Here is a 16,467-nt window from a genome sequence, read left to right as displayed (position 1 = left end):
TCATGGCAGATGAAGGAAGAGCAAAGGCAGGTCTTACATGGTGGCAGGCAAGACAGCATGTGCAGGGGAACTCCCCTTTATAAAACCATCAGATTTCATGAGACTTATTCACTATCATGAGAACAGCACAGGAAAAACCCACCCCCATGATTCACTTAGCTCCCACTGGGTCCCTCCCACAACAGGAGGGGATTATTACAATTCAAGATGAGATTTTGGTGGGAACACAGAGCCAATCCATGTCAATGAGTATTATTTAATTATATTCCTTTTCACTTTACCTAAAAGCTCAGGACCAAATTTATGATTCAATAATATAAATCCTATAGGATCTTATAGTATTTTTGTCACTAATCCTAGTGAGCTTGATTTTCATTATGTTTGATTTGCATTTTACTATTTAATTATATGTGTTTCCTGTAAGCTGCCACAATCTGTGGAATGAGGCAGGATATAAATGTATGAATTAATAATTGGACATCTTGAAGACTAGACTGAAGAATTTAGATTTTAAATGCAAGGTAATGGGAATGCATTGTATTTGAAGGCCAAGGGAAAGGAAGACTGAAAGATGTCTACAAGGTTTGAGTCTATACCAATAAAAGACACCATAACAGGATATGAATATAGGAAGAAAAGCAATTTGGGGGTGTAAGATGATTAGTATTGGACTTTAGTTTTATATGGAGATCATCCGACTGGAGATGTCAAGCAGGCAGTTGAAATCACAGGATTAAATTTGCATATGAAAATTTAATTTACATATGTTTGGACTTGAATGTAATTTGAAGAGAGTTAACAGTTAAGACCAAAAGCATATGCAATATCGTCTAATGAACGATAGGAGAGAAAGTAAAGAAATCTAAGCAAGGCTCTAATACTTGCATTTATTAAACATATGTAGAAAAAGAAGTCATGAAAAGTGGGTGCAGAGGTAGGTAATACAGTAATATATAATGCTAGAGTGTCTGAGATATAAATAGACTTTGGAAATGGCATAGTCGAAATCCTTTATTTTATGTATGAACACAAGCAACTCTAGAGAAGTTACATGACTTCTTCCAAGTTATATGACTGTTTAATGGTAAATCATGGGCACATGAGCCTCATTCTCTGTCCAACACTCTCTAGACATATAATTACATTGTCTTCTTTGAAGTGGGAGTAGAAACCAAGGGAGGGCATAGACTAGGAGGAACCAAAGAACGATTTGGGTAGTTGTGTTTTCACTTTATCTTTTGTTCCCACATACTTTTATTTTTAAAAGATTATTTTTTGCATTAAGGATACATATTCTCAATTTAGATATGAAGTTTTAACAAAGTAGAAAAAAGAAGGGAGTTTGAGTAAAAGTAGATCAAATGACTTACCAGTTTTATTTAGATCAAGTTCAAACCATTTGTCTGAAATAGATTGTCAACAATAGCCCTTGGGCCAAATGTGACCTGCCACTTATTTTTGTAAATAAAATTTTATTGGAACACATCCATGCCTGTTTGTTTATATATAGTCTATGACTGCTTTCACACTGCAGTGGCAAAATTAAATAGTAACAGAGAAGCTAGTGTTCCCAAAGGCTAAAATATTGATTGACTCTTTACAGGAAAACTGTAGAAAACATTTACCAACCCCTGATTTAGGAGGACACTAATCATATGTTGCTTGTATAATTATGAAAAACACAAAAGCAATGGTATTTCTAAGGCTGAATTAATGTTTTTAAAACTTATTTTGAGATTTTATTATTGAGGATTCAACAAGAGAAGCAGAACTAGTAAGACATATACATATAGAGATATCTATGTCTATATATAGATATATAGATATCAAGGAATATTTAATAATTGAGGGGACTGCCTAAACAAGCCTGAAATCCATAGGACAGGCCATCAGGAAGCAAAGATTATGGGTAGGCTGGGGCTCACAAGCATAGATGAAAGCTGCTGTCCATGAGTGGATTTTCTTCAGGAAAATTCTTTCTTTCAGGAACCTCACCTCTGTTTTTAAAGCCTTGCAATTGTTTGAACCAGGCCCATCCAGATTGTTCAAGATGATCTCCTTATTGAAAGTCAACTTGCTAGGAGCTTTAATGTCTACAAAATTCCTTCACAGCAATACCTACATCAATGGCTAAAATAATTGGGGACTCTAGCTTCAAATATTTTGCAGCTCTGTTGTTGGTACATACACATTTAAGACTGTTATGTCTTCTTGGTGGACTGACCCTTTTATCAGTAGGTAATGTCCCCTCCGACTCTGGTAATTTCCTTTGCTTCAAAGTTTACTTTATCTGAGGTTAATGAAGCCACTCCTGCTTTCTCTTGATTAATGTATAGGATATCTTTTTCTGTTCTTTTACTTTCAACCTGCATATATCATATTTGAAGTGAGTTTCTTGTTGACAACACACAGTTGGATCATGTTATCTATTAGCTAATTTTTATATTTTAATTGATGAACAAAGGCCATTTATATTTAATATAGTTAACTGACCTGTTAGGGCTTAAGTCTGCCACTTTGTTTTCTTGTTTTATATTTGTTTCCTTTGTTTATCTTTCTTCTGTTTTCTTTTTTTGTGCCTTCTCGTGAGCTTCTTGAACACATTTTGAAATTCTATTTTTATTTATCCGTGTGTTTTTTGGTGTATCTCTCCATATAGTTTTTTTTAGTGGTTGTTCTAAGTATTACAATGCATATACATACTTTATTATAGTCTGTTAGGGTTGATATTTTACCAGTTTGAGTAAAGTGTAGAAATGTTACTTTCCTTTCAGTCTATTTCTTCTCCCCTGTTTAAATTTTCACTATATACATTGAGAACAAATGAGACAATATTATAGTTTTTTTTTTACATCAGCTAATCAAAGATAATTTAGAAAAATCAAGAAAAGAAGGGAAGTTTATTAATACTCTTTACATTGTGCTTTCCTCTTTCCTGGCATTCCAAGATTCCTTTTTTTTTTCTTTCCATTTCAAGAACTTTCTTTAGTCATTTCTTAGGGTAGGTCTGCTGGTAACAGTTTGCTTAGTTTTCCTTCCTTTGAGAATGTCTTGTTTTCTCTTTTTATTTCTGAATGATATTTTCCCTAGATATAGAATTCTGGGTTGATGTTTCTCTTTCACCACTTGAAAATGTTGTGCCACATCCTCTGGTTTCCATGCTTTCTGATTAGAAATCTGCTGTCACTCACATTGTTTTTCCCTCACAGGTAAGATTTAATTCCTCTGTCACTGTTTTCATGCCTTTTTTCTCTGTCATTAGTTTTTAGAAATTTGATTCTGATTATTATTATGTGTCCTTGCATGGATTTGGGTTTTTTTCCCATCTGAGGTTTGCTTAGATTCTTAGCTTCTTGGTTTATGTCTTTTGCCAAATTTGGAAGATTTTTGGTTATAATTTCTTCAAATACTTTTTCAGCCCCACATTATTTCTCTTCTTTTTCTATGAATCTAGTGATACTAATATTAAATCTTTTGTATGGTTCCGCAAGTACAGGATATGTCCGTCTTGGTAAAGTGAGGCTCATTTATTTATGGGTCTATTTTCTCTCTTTTCTTCATACTGGGTAATTTCTATTGTTCTGTCTTCAAGTTATTTTTTTCTCTTTTCTCTCCATTCTGCTAGAGTCCCTATCCATTGCATTTATTTGTTTATAGTATTTTTCAATTCTAAAATTTTCATTTCATTCTTCATATCTTCTATTGCTTTGCTATCACTTATCTCTTTGCTAAAGGTTTCTGTTTTGTTTTTTCATTTGTTTCAAGTATGTTCATAATCGCTTATTGAGCATTTTTCCTTTGACTGCTTTGAAATGCCTGTCAGACAATTAAAAATATTTGTATCATTTCAAAGTTGGCATCTGTCGATTGTCTTTTCACATTCAAGTTGAGATGTTATTGGTTCTTAGCATGACATATTTTTTATTTTATTCTGGACATTTGGGGTATTATGTGGGTCTTATTTAAATCTATTTTAGCAAGCCTCCCTTGACACTATACCAGTGAGAAGATAGGGAACCACTTCGTTGCTGTCAGGTGGGAGATAGAAGTCCAAATTCCTCCATGTGGCCTCTGTTGACAACCTGGAGGTGTGTTCTTCATTAACTGCTAGGCTAGACTAGGAGTTCATGCTCCCCACCAGTCTTCCATTGATTTACTCGGGCTAGGAAGGAAGGAACTCCTTGTTACTATTTCCCAGAAGCCTGCACTGATTCATCCTGGCTGGGAGAGGCGGGAACACCTAATTGATGCTCCACAGATAACTCATTATGAGTGGGTGGAAGTGGGAATCCAGACTCCCCATGTTATCTACAATAACACTTGCAGGTAGGGAGTGGAGACTTGTGTTACTGCTGACGGGGGATGAAAGTCCAGGTTCCCACTCAGCAGGTGGATAATGGAGAAGTGCCTTGTTACAAATGAGCACAGGTTAAAGTCTAAGCAGCCCATTCTGCTTTTACTTGTGGGCATGAAGTTGGAGCCACAGTTTATTCTGTAGGGTTTAGCAGGAGTAGGCTTGTTACTGTCTAAAGTTTTCTGCTGTGCTAGGCTTCCCCTTTCCTGATCCTTTGACTAGAAAGAGTAGGCTTTTTGTTTACTTTGTCCCGTTTTTTTCTTATTGTCATTTCTGGGTTTCTAGCTTCTCTAGCACCCAGTAAAGAAGGTGAGGCAAAAAGAAAATCCAGGGTGTCATTCCTCAGGTCCTGAGGTACCTACCTGGTCTGCCTTCTTCTCCACATCTTTCAGTATTCGTATGTTTGGTTTTAATTTTTTTAATTAAAAAAATATTTTAGAGACAGGGTCTCACTCTGTCCCCCAGACTGGAATCCAGTGGTATGATCATAGCTCACTGCAGTCTCTGAACTCCTGTGCTCAAGACATTCTCTGGCCTCAGCCTCCCACATAGCTACAACTACAGGCATGTGCCACTGTGCTTGACTAATTCTTTTTTGTTTTTTGTAGAGACAGGGTCTCACTTTGTTGCCCAGCCTCATCTCGAACTCCTGGACTCAGGCAATCCTCCCACCTTGGCCTCCCAATGTGCTGGGATTATAGGTATTAGCCACCTTGCCCTGCATATGTTTGTTTTATATATAATGCACAGGATTTAGCTCTACTTAGTAGGAGGAATCTGGAAAAATGAGTCCACTGAATTTTTACCTGAAATCAGAGAACTCCATAATTTAGTCATCTGTAAGATAGGACATCATTTTCTAAATGCCTTCATATAGGAACCACCAGAGACTGAGAATGCAAAAGATTTGTTTGGTGGTAGACTTACTTCTGACATGATTGCAGAACGACAAGGACATTCCAACTTCATGCAAATGCAAGAACTAAATTGGACTTCATCATCCATTAGGTACAATCATTTTATTATATGCCTTTTTACACTATAATTACATTATGTAATTATTGTTATCATTTTTCTGAAGCTTATAAATTTATACATCTTATATAAATATAATCAGTAATTCATAAAATTATCTTCTCTACTGCAAAGGTTCATGCTAAGTAATGCGTGTTTTTTGAGATGGGGTCTCAAAAAATGGCTCACTGCAGCTTCAACCTTGCAGGCTCAATCGATCCTCCTACTATAGGCACGTACCACCAAACATGGCAAATTTTCTTTGTATTTTTTGTGGAGACAGCATTTATGCCATCTTGTCAGGCTGGTCTCCGATCATGGGCTCAAGTGGTTCACCTGCCTCAGTCTCCCAAAGTGCTGGGATTTCAGGTGTGAGCCACTGTGCCCAGCCTAAAATTAAAAATTCCTTTGTATGGCATAAAAGACCCTTTATTATCTGTCCATTATTATCTATTGTAGTCCTTTTCTTTACTGCCCATGACACTTCATATTTCAGGAATTCTGAAATATTGTAGTTACTGGATCTCAATCATAAGATATTTTTTTCATGTTTGTTTCTGCCTTTGTTTGTACCTGTTGCACTGCCTAGAACTCTTTTCTGCTAATTTGCTCGATAAATACCTACAAATGCTCCAAATATCATCTCAAGATCTTTCTCCTCCATGCTACAGATTTTATTTCCCCGAAATGCCATTACATTGGTATGATAGAGATGCTAACTCTATCACAGCAATTCTCGTCTATTTTCATTTTTCTGGCTCCCTCTTCTTGGGGGCTGAAACGTTTCTTTCATCTTTCTTGTAGCCTTTCCAAACACATTCGCTGCACTTAGGAAATACTAATGAAAATGAATGAATGAATAACTTATTAATGGGTAAAAGTATGTCATAATTCTAACTTCAAGTTTAGGATTTGTTTAGAGAACTGGTTAGGGAAAGGGATGTAGTTTTATGCTCTTCTCTGTCATGGCTCAAATGAAGATATAGCTATGGACTGCGAATCAAGCATTCTGTTTAATTACCAAAATGTTCACACAGGGTGGAATGCAATAAAGGTTTCCAGAAGATCTCACAGAAACTCTTATTTTCAAAGCCCTTACCTGCTTTTCCTTTCCTTTCCCATCCCTAACCACTTCCTGGTATTTCAGAAATGACCTACTTCATATATATCATCTGAAGTTCATAACCTGAAAATCTTATGATTTACTATATCAACTTCACTATGATTTCATGAACATATATGTGAATTTATAAGGAAAGTGGAATGTCTCTTTTACAAGTTTCTTCTATAATAGTGCTATGTTTATATGGTAACAGATGTTTTTTTGAAAGCAACAAAATTCTATGTCACTTTCTTGCATATGTACCCAACCAAAATGTATATTCAGCTAATCATTTAACCAATTCATTTTACATTAAAGTAATTATATTTATATTTGTCAGGTGAGACTTTTTAATGTCTTTGGTGACTATATGTGAAGGAACTCACCTTTTCCTATATTTTCCTGTCCTATTAAAATAGTAACTGTATTTGTCTAAATTCAGAACAGTGGATTTGATTCCAGTCGACCAATTTAGAAATGTATGTAATGTGAATCTACAGAACAATAATCTCACTTCATTCAGTGGATTAATCTATCTACCTAATGTGAAGGTGAGTCATTCACAAATTTTTCTTTCTTTCAGGGTTTCCAATGCAAGTTTGTATCTTCTTTACTTTGGATTAAATGGTATTTCCACATTATTAAAGTAGATAAATTATTCCTAAATTTTCTTTGGGGTTTTTTTGTTTGTTTTTTTACTAAGCAAGAAAAAAACTATTACCTTCCAAAGTGATTTTGCTTTGACCTCAGTTTTATGTGATTGTCACATATGTAGTAAATTTTCCTCTGTAGTCAGAGATGGGATTGAAGGCAGATATGGAAAGAAGTTTCTAGGTTCTTTAAATGGCCTTATTGCCTCCTTTATTATTTCCTTGACTCAGCCATCTACTAAGGCCTTTTAAACATAGATAAATAGCTGTCTCTTCGACTAAAAATTATTTAATCCTTGTCAGGTTTGGAGAAATCAGGAGCACAGATTGAGAAAGTTGAGGAGCTTTCTAGAGTCTCCGTGTGAAGTATTGTAATTTCCCAGAATGTCAGATTAAAAACACATTCAAAACTAAGTCTAGATTATTTAGGATATAAACATTTGTTGTTTTAGCACTAATATATTATTAAATTATGTGGTATATGCCAAGTTTTATCCACACAATTTTTAATAATTTCTAGGATTTCTGATTAATAAGATGTTCTTTCTGTAGGTCTTATGCCTCAACTATAATCATATTGAATCAATCATGCCCAGACTAAAGCCTCAGACTCACTTAACCAATAGACAACTACTGTACCAGAAAGTGCCTTCAAGTGGCTATGGACAGCAAGGAATTTCAAAAACAAACAGGTAATATTCTTTATTTTTATGACTGTAACTAATTTTGGCTGGGAATTTTAAAAGCAGTTAATCACATTAATGATAGCAGTAACACATTACAGTACATAACATTTAGCTTATTGTAATACCTATTTTATTTATAGCTACATGCCAAAAATAAACTTCATAAATAAAAAGGTACTCAAAATATTTCTCTCATTGTTTATTCCTTGCCTTCTCCATTTCAAACCTATATTGTGAACAAAGGGAAAAAAACAAAAGGCCTTGTACTGCATGTTTGATGACCTTGGGTTTCTTTTTTAAAAATTGAGGTACAATTCACATACCATAAAACTCACCCTGTGTGTACAATTTAGCAATTTTTAGTTTATTCATCATAAACATTTTTATCAACCCACAAAGGAACCCTATACACAGCAGCATGGAAATGAGTTTTGTTTTTTTTTAGCATTTGTTTTGCTTTTATTTCTAAATTATTTATAATGGAATATATACTTTATGCAAAAAATGAGGACAAACCTTCCACCTCCTTACATATTTTGATAGAACATATATATATCATATCATATAATACATATCATATATATGATATATATTTATAACGTATATCTCCAAATCAGAATACTTTCATTCCAGTTTTCCCAATAAAGAACATTCCTTGTGCTTTTTATTACCTCTATTGAAGTATAATTTCCATGCAACAAAATTGACCAATTTAAATGTAAAGTTTAATGAATTTTGACAAATGTATTCAATCATAAAACCTCTACCACAATCAAAATACAAAGTATTCCCATTCCAAAAAGTTCATTTGTAATCCCTCCGCTGACACCCTGGTACCTGGCAACAACCACTAATCTGCTCTCTTGCTGTAATTTCGCCTTTTTCTAGAATTTCATATAATTGGAATTATGTAGTAAGTAGTTTGTGTGTCTGGCTCCTTTTACTTAGCATAATGCTTTTGAGATTCATTCATTTTGTTGCAAGTGTCAGTAATTTATTTCATTTTATTGCCAAATAGTGTTCTATTATATGTATTATATGACAAGTTATTTATGCTTTTATTATTGATGAACATTTTGGTTGTTCCTAATTTTAGGCTATTATGATTAAAGCTACTATGAACATTTCATTTATATACATCCTTTTTCGGATCCTATTCATATTTGATTTTTCTAATAGTTTTATTGAAGTGGCAGTTTATGTATCATGTTTACTTAAGTGTATAATTCAATAATTTTACTAAATTTATAGTTGTATAATCATAACTGCAATATAATTTCATAACATTTTCCATCTCACCAAAAAGATCCTTCATGTCTATTTACAGTCAATTTCCTTTCCCACCTCTAGTCCCAAACAACCTCTAATCTGTTTTCTAGAATTATATTTTTCTAGACATCGCATATAAATGGAACTATAAAATAGGTGGTCTTTTGCCTCTGGCTTCTTACACTCAGCATGTTTTCAAGGTTCATTCACATTTTGGGATGTGTTAGTAGTTCACTCCTTTTTATTGCTGAATATATTGGCTATTTCACTATGGATATGACTGTAAGGATATGTTACATAATGTTTATTCATCAGTTGATGGAAATTTGGATTGCTTCTACTTTTTGACTGGTTTGAATAACACTGCTTTAAACACTTGTGTACAAGTATTTGTGTGCACTCACATTTTCATTGTGTTTATTTTGGGTAGATACATATGCATGGAATGGTTGGGTCATATGGTAACTTAACATTTAGCTATTTAAGAAACTGCTAAACTGTTTTCCCAAATGGTTGCACCATTTTTCATTATCATCAGCAGCATATGAAGATTCTAATTCCTGCGCATTTTTGCCAGTGCTTGCCTGTCTTTTATAGTATAGCCATTCTAATACATTCGAAGTGGTATCTCATTGTGGTTTTAATTTGTATTTTCCTAATGACAAATAGTGTTGAGCAGTTTTTCATATGCTTATTAATCATTCATATATCTTCTTTGGTAAAATCTCTATTCAAATCTAAAACCTAAAAAATCTAATTGTGTAATTAGGTTGCTTGGCTTTTCATTATTAAGTGTCTTTATGCTGGGTGTAAGCCCTTTATTAAATAAATGATTTACAGACATTGTCTCTCAATCTGTGGCTTCTCTTTTCATTTTCTTAAATGATGTCTTTGAAGGAATTTTAATTTTGATCAAGTCTAATTTATCAACTTTTCTCTTACAGATTGCAATTTAGGGGTTATACGTAGTAATTCTTTGCCTAACCTAAGGTCACAAAGATGTTCTCTTGTTTTCTTTAAAAAGTTTTATGTTTTCACTCTTACATCTAGTCCTATGATCTGTTTTGAGTTAAATGTTTGTGTATGTTGTGAGGTAGGAGTGAGGTCTAAACCTATTTTTGTATGTGGATATTCAGTTGTCTGAGCACCATTTTATTAGAACACTCTCCTTTCCTCTATTTAATTGTTTTGGCACCTTTGCTAAAAATTAGTTGAGCATAAATGTAAGGGTTTATTTCTGTACTCATTTCTGTTCCACTGATCTGTATGTCTGTCCTTTTGTGCCAGTACTAGACTGGTTTGATTATTGTGGTTTTATAAAAAATTTTAAAATCAGTGATTTAAGCTCTCCAACTTTGTTCTTTTAAAAGATTGTTTTGAATATTCTAGATTATTTGCATTTCTTTACAAATTTTAGGACAAGATGGGGGGGATGTCTTCTGGGCTTTTGATAGAGATTGTATTAAATGAATCTGTTGATCAATTTGGGAGAATTGCCATTTTAGTAATATGGAATCTTCTAATCCATACACATGGAATATTTCTCTATTTATTTGGATCTTTGTTAATTTCTCTCAGTAATGTTTTGTAGTTTTCTGTGTACAGATTTTCCACTTTTTATTAAATTTATGCTGAAGTATTTTATTCTTTTTTATACTTTGTGAAAAAGAATTTTTGCTTAATTTCATTTTCAGATATTTTATTGCTAGTAGGTAGAAAATTCAGTTGATTTTTGTATATTAGTCTTTTATCCTGTGACCTTGCTAAACTCCTTTATTGCTTCAAGTAGTTTTTTGGTGGATCTTTTAGGATTTTCTAAATACAGGATCATGTCATCTGAAAATAAAGACAGTTTTATTTATTCTTTTCCAATCTGGATGCATTTTTTTTCTTGCCTGATTGCATTTTCTATTGATTTCATTGTAACACCTTATGTACTTTTTTATTCTAGACCATTCTTTTTTAAAGATTATATAAAATATAAATAGACTATGTATTATAGCTTAATTCTGATATATTAATAAATTTATATTTTCTTAACTTCAGTTTATAATAAACACATACCGAACTGTCTTTTTATAATATACATGGTTTGAAGTTCAGTTTATGGCCTCAAACTTACCTGTGTGTTTCAGAGACATAACGAGCAGTGAAAATTTGCCCCCAATAATGCACAGTTTAGAAGTTCTTCATTTGGGCTACAATGGAATTTGTAATTTGATCCAGCTACAACTTAACAGACTAAGAAATTTAAAATTCCTCTTTCTACAGGGTGAGTAGAAATACTGTTATTGTATAAGCCTTTATTTTTAAAAACTGATTTTATCATCATTCTGTTTTGATAAGCAAATATAAGCATCAGTATTTACTCAAACAGATTCATTGACAAATATATTTTAGTAATCACAAATGAATTTTCCCTGGTTACTTACATATTTTTAGAAACCATTTTCAAAGGTCAATGCAGTATTCTGAGAATATAGACAGTATTACATCATAATTTACTTGTATATAGTATTCAACTTAAAAAACAATAAAAAAACTAGTGAGTAATTCACAAGTATTTATTAAACTCAGAATTGTCGTAAGTACTATGAAAGATATGGAGGTACTATGTTATTATAATTATGTATCATTGAAATCCTTGATCTAAGTAGTTTAAGATCTATCTGTGGAGATGTACTGAGACAAAGATGAATTAAGTTCAGACTATGTATTACTAACTTAAGTGCAACAGAAGTTCAGAGAAAAGAGAAATTAAAAGATTAGCTCGTCGACATGTATAGAGCTCTTTAAAGGAGTAACAGAATCTAGATTGAAGGTGAGCATTACTGAGTGCTTTGCAAGCAGGGGGAGGAGGAAAAGAGTCACAGGACATGACTGTGGTGTCTGTGGGCCAACACTTGAAAAGGAAACAACCTGATGAGAACAAAGAATATGCACTTTTCTAAGAGAGTTATAAATCCTCTAAACATGATCAATTTGATAATAATCCTCATTTCAATATATGAGATCATGTTATTTAGTTTTTATTTAACTAAGCCTCATTACAGTAATTTTTAAATTATACTTCAACTTCTGTGATACATGTGCAGAATGTGCAGGTTTGTTACATAGATATACACATGCCATGGTGGTTTGCTGGACCCATCAACCTGTCATCTACATTAGGTATTTCTCCTAATGCTTTCCCTTCCCTTGCCCCCCCACTCCCTGACAGGCCCCAGTGTGTGATGTTCCTCTCCCTGTGTCCTTGTGTTCTCACTGTTCTCTCCCACTTATGAGTGAGAACATGCAGTGTTTGGTTTTCTGTTCCTGTGCTAGTTTGCTGAGAATGATGGTTTCCAGCTTCATCCATGTCCCTGCAAAGGACATGAACTCATCCTTTTTTATGGCTGCATAGTATTCCATGGTGTATATATGACACATTTTCTTTATCCAGTCTAACACGGATGGGCATTTGGGTTAGTTTCAAGTCTTTGCTATTGTGAATAGTGCTGCAATAAACATATGTGTGCATATGTCTTTATATTAGAATGGTTTATAATTGTTTGGGGATATACCCAGTAATGGAGTTGCTGGGTCAAACGCTATTTCTGGTTCTAGATCCTTGAGGAATTGCGACACTGTCTTCCACAATGTTTGAACTAATTTACATTCCCACCAACAATTAGTTATTTTTAAATTTTGTATAATAGTGAAAAATTGAGGTTGAAAATATAGAGCAGGACCAAAGTAGGGAAAGTCAAGCAGAGAAATGTGTACAGGATGTAGTCAATAATAGGTAGGAGCTTGAAACTTTAAGAAAAATAGCATGAGAAAAACACAGGGCTTGGGACATTAGTCTAACAATAATTTTTAATGGCATAGGAGAAAGGCAGGTATATCCATCAGTGGGACATGTGGGGAGACACTGAGGTAGTTGATCTGAGTATGGTAACTTCTCAAAGACAGGATTTTCTAGACCATATTTTTAAAAATTTGAATGCATCTATCAAAAGCACTTGTGATTTGGATCAAGAACCCGGAGACTTGGCCTTAAAACCAAGAAATTAAGCACAATGACAGATCTTTTTTTTAAAAAAAAATTATTTTAGATTCAAGGGGTACATGTGTATTTTTGTTAACATGGTATTATGTTCTGGTGGGAATTGGGCTGCTAGTGTACCTATTGCTCGAATAGTGAATATAGTATCCAACAGCTAATTTTTCAACCCTCACCCACACTCCCATTCTCCCCCTTTTTGCAGTGTACTTATTGTTGGAGTGTACTTACTGTGAACTTACTGCTTAGCTCCCACATGTAGATAAGAACATGCAGTATTTGATTTTCTGTTTCTGAGTTAGTTCACTGAGGATAATGGCCTCCAGCTCCATCCAGGCTGCTGTAGAGGGCATGATTTCATTCTTTTTTATGGCTATGACAGATTGGTATTTGTTTTCGTGTGTTTTTTCGGTTTGTTTTTTGTTTTTATTTTTTATTTTATTATTTATTATTTATTATTTTTTGAGAACAGGTTTCTCTCTATCACCCAGGCTGGAGTGCACTGGCACGATCATAGCTCACTGCAGCTTCAACCTCCAGAGCCCAAGTGATCCTCCCACCTCAGCCTCCTGTGTAGCTGGGACTATAGGCTTGTGCCACCATGCCTGGCTAATTTTTTTATTTTTCTCTCTTTTTTTTGTAGATATGGGGTCTCAATTCGTTTCTCAGGCTGGTCTCAAACTCCTGGCCTTAAGAGATCCTTTCACCTCAGCCTCCCAAAATGGTGGGATTACAGGCATGAGCCATCACTCCCTGCCCAGATCTTTTAAAAGATACATTGACATACAAAAAAGCAGACAACCTAACCCTGGAAGGTCTATTTCGATTGAATAATGTAAGGGAGGAGTGTGTTCTGATGCCATGGCTAGCATGGCAAATTAGAGTAGGGCAGCCTTATGCAGGAAGTAAGGCAGTTTACTCTGACAATAACAGCTGCCATTTGTGGAGTCAATGGGTAAGGTGTTTGTCTACATACATTGTCATATTTAATCTTCACAGCAACTCTACATGGTAAGGATTGTTACATGTATTTTACAAAGGAAAAAAGTGACATTCAGTGTGGTTTAATAATTTGCCAAGTTTGCACCAGTGTGTGTTATGGTACAAAGTCAAACCTAGATCTATCTACCTCCAAAGCACATACAGTTTCTATCCAGCTTGAATGACATAATAAGGGCATAGACTAGAGTGCTGGCAGTGGGAGTGGTAAGAGGTGAGTCCAAAAGGCAGTTTAAAAGGAAGAAATATTAAGACTTAGTGGCTAGATGTAAAATAAGGAGAAAAACTGTCCCAGATGTTTTTATAATTTCATTGGGAGATTGGGCAAAAGGAGGTACTAAAGCTAAAGTCATTGGGAAATGTTGCTTATTTGAGAGTAGAGAAAGATCAGTTTGTGTTGTAACAATTTTGATCCATTAAAAAGAGAAAGTTGGCCGGGCGCAGTGGCTCACGCCTGTAATCCCAGCACTTTGGGAGGCCGAGGCGGATGGATCACAAGGTCAGGAGATCGAGACCATCCTGGCTAACACGGTGAAACCCCGTCTCTACTAAAAATACAAAAAAATTGGCGGGCGAGGTGGCGGGCGCCTGTAGTCCCAGCTACTCGGGAGGCTGAGGCAGAAGAATGGCGTGAACCCAGGAGGCAGAGCTTGCAGTGAGCCAAGATCCCGCCACTGCCCTCCAGCCTGGGCGACAGAGCGAGACTCCCTCTCAAAAAAAAGAGAAAGTTTTTCTAGCAATAGTACTGGACCACAAGTCAGGACTAGAGATACATTAGTTTAGAATGATCACAATGGAAGTGAAAGGTGAAGTCATAAATGTATGTGCTTACTTAGGAAGTAACCACACAGAAAGATGAGTGAAAGGCTGAAAAGAGCTTTGAAGACACTCTACCCCTTTCTCTGTATCCCTGTCAGCATTTATTATTGCCTGTCTTTTTGATAAAAGCCATTTTAAATGGGGTGAGATGATATCTCATTTGTATTTCCCTTATGATTAGTAATGCTGAGCATTTTTCCATATACCCATTGACCATTTGTATTTCTTCTTTTGAGAAATGTCTATGCAGACCTTTTTCCTGTTGAGTTGTTTGGGCTCCTTATATATTCTGGTTATTAATCCCTTGTCAGATGGGTAGTTTATAAATACTTTCTCCCATTCTGTGAGCTATCTCTTCACTTTGTTGATGGTTTCCTTTGCTGTTCAGGAGCTTTTTAGCTTGATGCAGTCCCATTTGTCCATTTTTGCTTTGGCTGCCTGTGCTTTTGACATATTACACAAGAAATCTTTGCCAAGTCCATTTTGATTTGATTTTTGTATATGATAAGAGATAAGGGTCAATTTTCATGTCTTCTGCATAGGGATATCCAGTTTTTCCCACTCCATTTATTGAAGAGACTGTCTTTTCCCCAATGTATGTTCTTAGCACCTTTGTTAAAAAAGAGTTGACCGTAAATGTGTGGATTTATTTCTGGGTTCTCAATTCTGTTTCATTGGTCTATGTGTCTGTCTTTACGCCAGTTATTATGAGGACACTAGTCATATTAAATTAACGCTCATCCCAATGACCGCATTTTAATCTTAATTACCTTTTAAAGACCCTGTCTCCAAATACAGTCACATTTTGAGGTACTGGAGGTTAGGATTTTCACATATGAATTTCAGGGGGACACAAATCAGCACATAATAATCAAGGAGATTGAATGAAATGTAGTATAGCATACTAGAAAGATAATTGAGCTTAAAATGTAAAAGGTCTAAGTTAGGCCTGATATGCCATTTTTATGTCTTTGAGAAAGCCACTTAATTTCTCTGACCCTCAATTTTCTGATTAGAAAAAAGAGATAAAATATTTTCCCTGTAGTATTTTGAGACTCTGATAGAAAATACTGTACATATAAAAACATTTTGTAAAGTGAAGAGTCTTCATATAAGTTATCATTAATATTTATATAGCTACTGATAGCTACAATAGAGAGAAATCATAGGTTATAAATAAGGGTTTAGAGTTTTGAAGAATTAAATGAACTTTGATGTGTTTAATATGGTTGCAGTGCAAAAATATGAGAAAGAACAGCATAATGGTGTTCTTCTAACATAATACAACAAATCAGTCTATTTTAAGAAATAATTAAATATATTATTGTAATGTCTATTAGAGTAATAATATACTCAGGAAGCATATGTTTTACAGCACTTTTCTGTATCTACTTTTGTCAATACCAACTATTTTAACAATTACTGAACAGACATATTAGATCATTTCAGTACATTGTGTACATCACGTCCTGATCTTTCAAATTCACAAATGAGAAATTTTAGCAAATATTATTTTATGTTGATGCTAC

At 34.4% G+C, this 16,467-nt stretch overlaps 1 protein-coding gene across 1 annotated transcript in view; it reads left to right on the top strand.

The window, feature by feature from the left end:
* LRRC9 (leucine rich repeat containing 9) overlaps positions 1-16,467 on the top strand; it is a 141,735-nt gene that overhangs the window by 86,727 nt on the left and 38,541 nt on the right. The window contains exons 24-27 of the mRNA XM_026456290.2: positions 5,232-5,362; positions 6,913-7,021; positions 7,673-7,812; positions 11,211-11,347. Of these exons, the coding sequence (XP_026312075.1) occupies positions 5,232-5,362; positions 6,913-7,021; positions 7,673-7,812; positions 11,211-11,347 (517 nt within the window). The remainder of the gene's footprint in view (positions 1-5,231; positions 5,363-6,912; positions 7,022-7,672; positions 7,813-11,210; positions 11,348-16,467) is intronic.

The sequence above is a fragment of the Piliocolobus tephrosceles genome, chromosome 6 (genome assembly GCF_002776525.5).
Source record: "Piliocolobus tephrosceles isolate RC106 chromosome 6, ASM277652v3, whole genome shotgun sequence".
Classification (NCBI taxonomy): Eukaryota; Metazoa; Chordata; class Mammalia; order Primates; family Cercopithecidae; genus Piliocolobus; species Piliocolobus tephrosceles.
The sequence above is the reverse complement of the archived record's forward strand: the minus strand, read 5'-3'. Positions and strand labels throughout refer to the sequence as shown.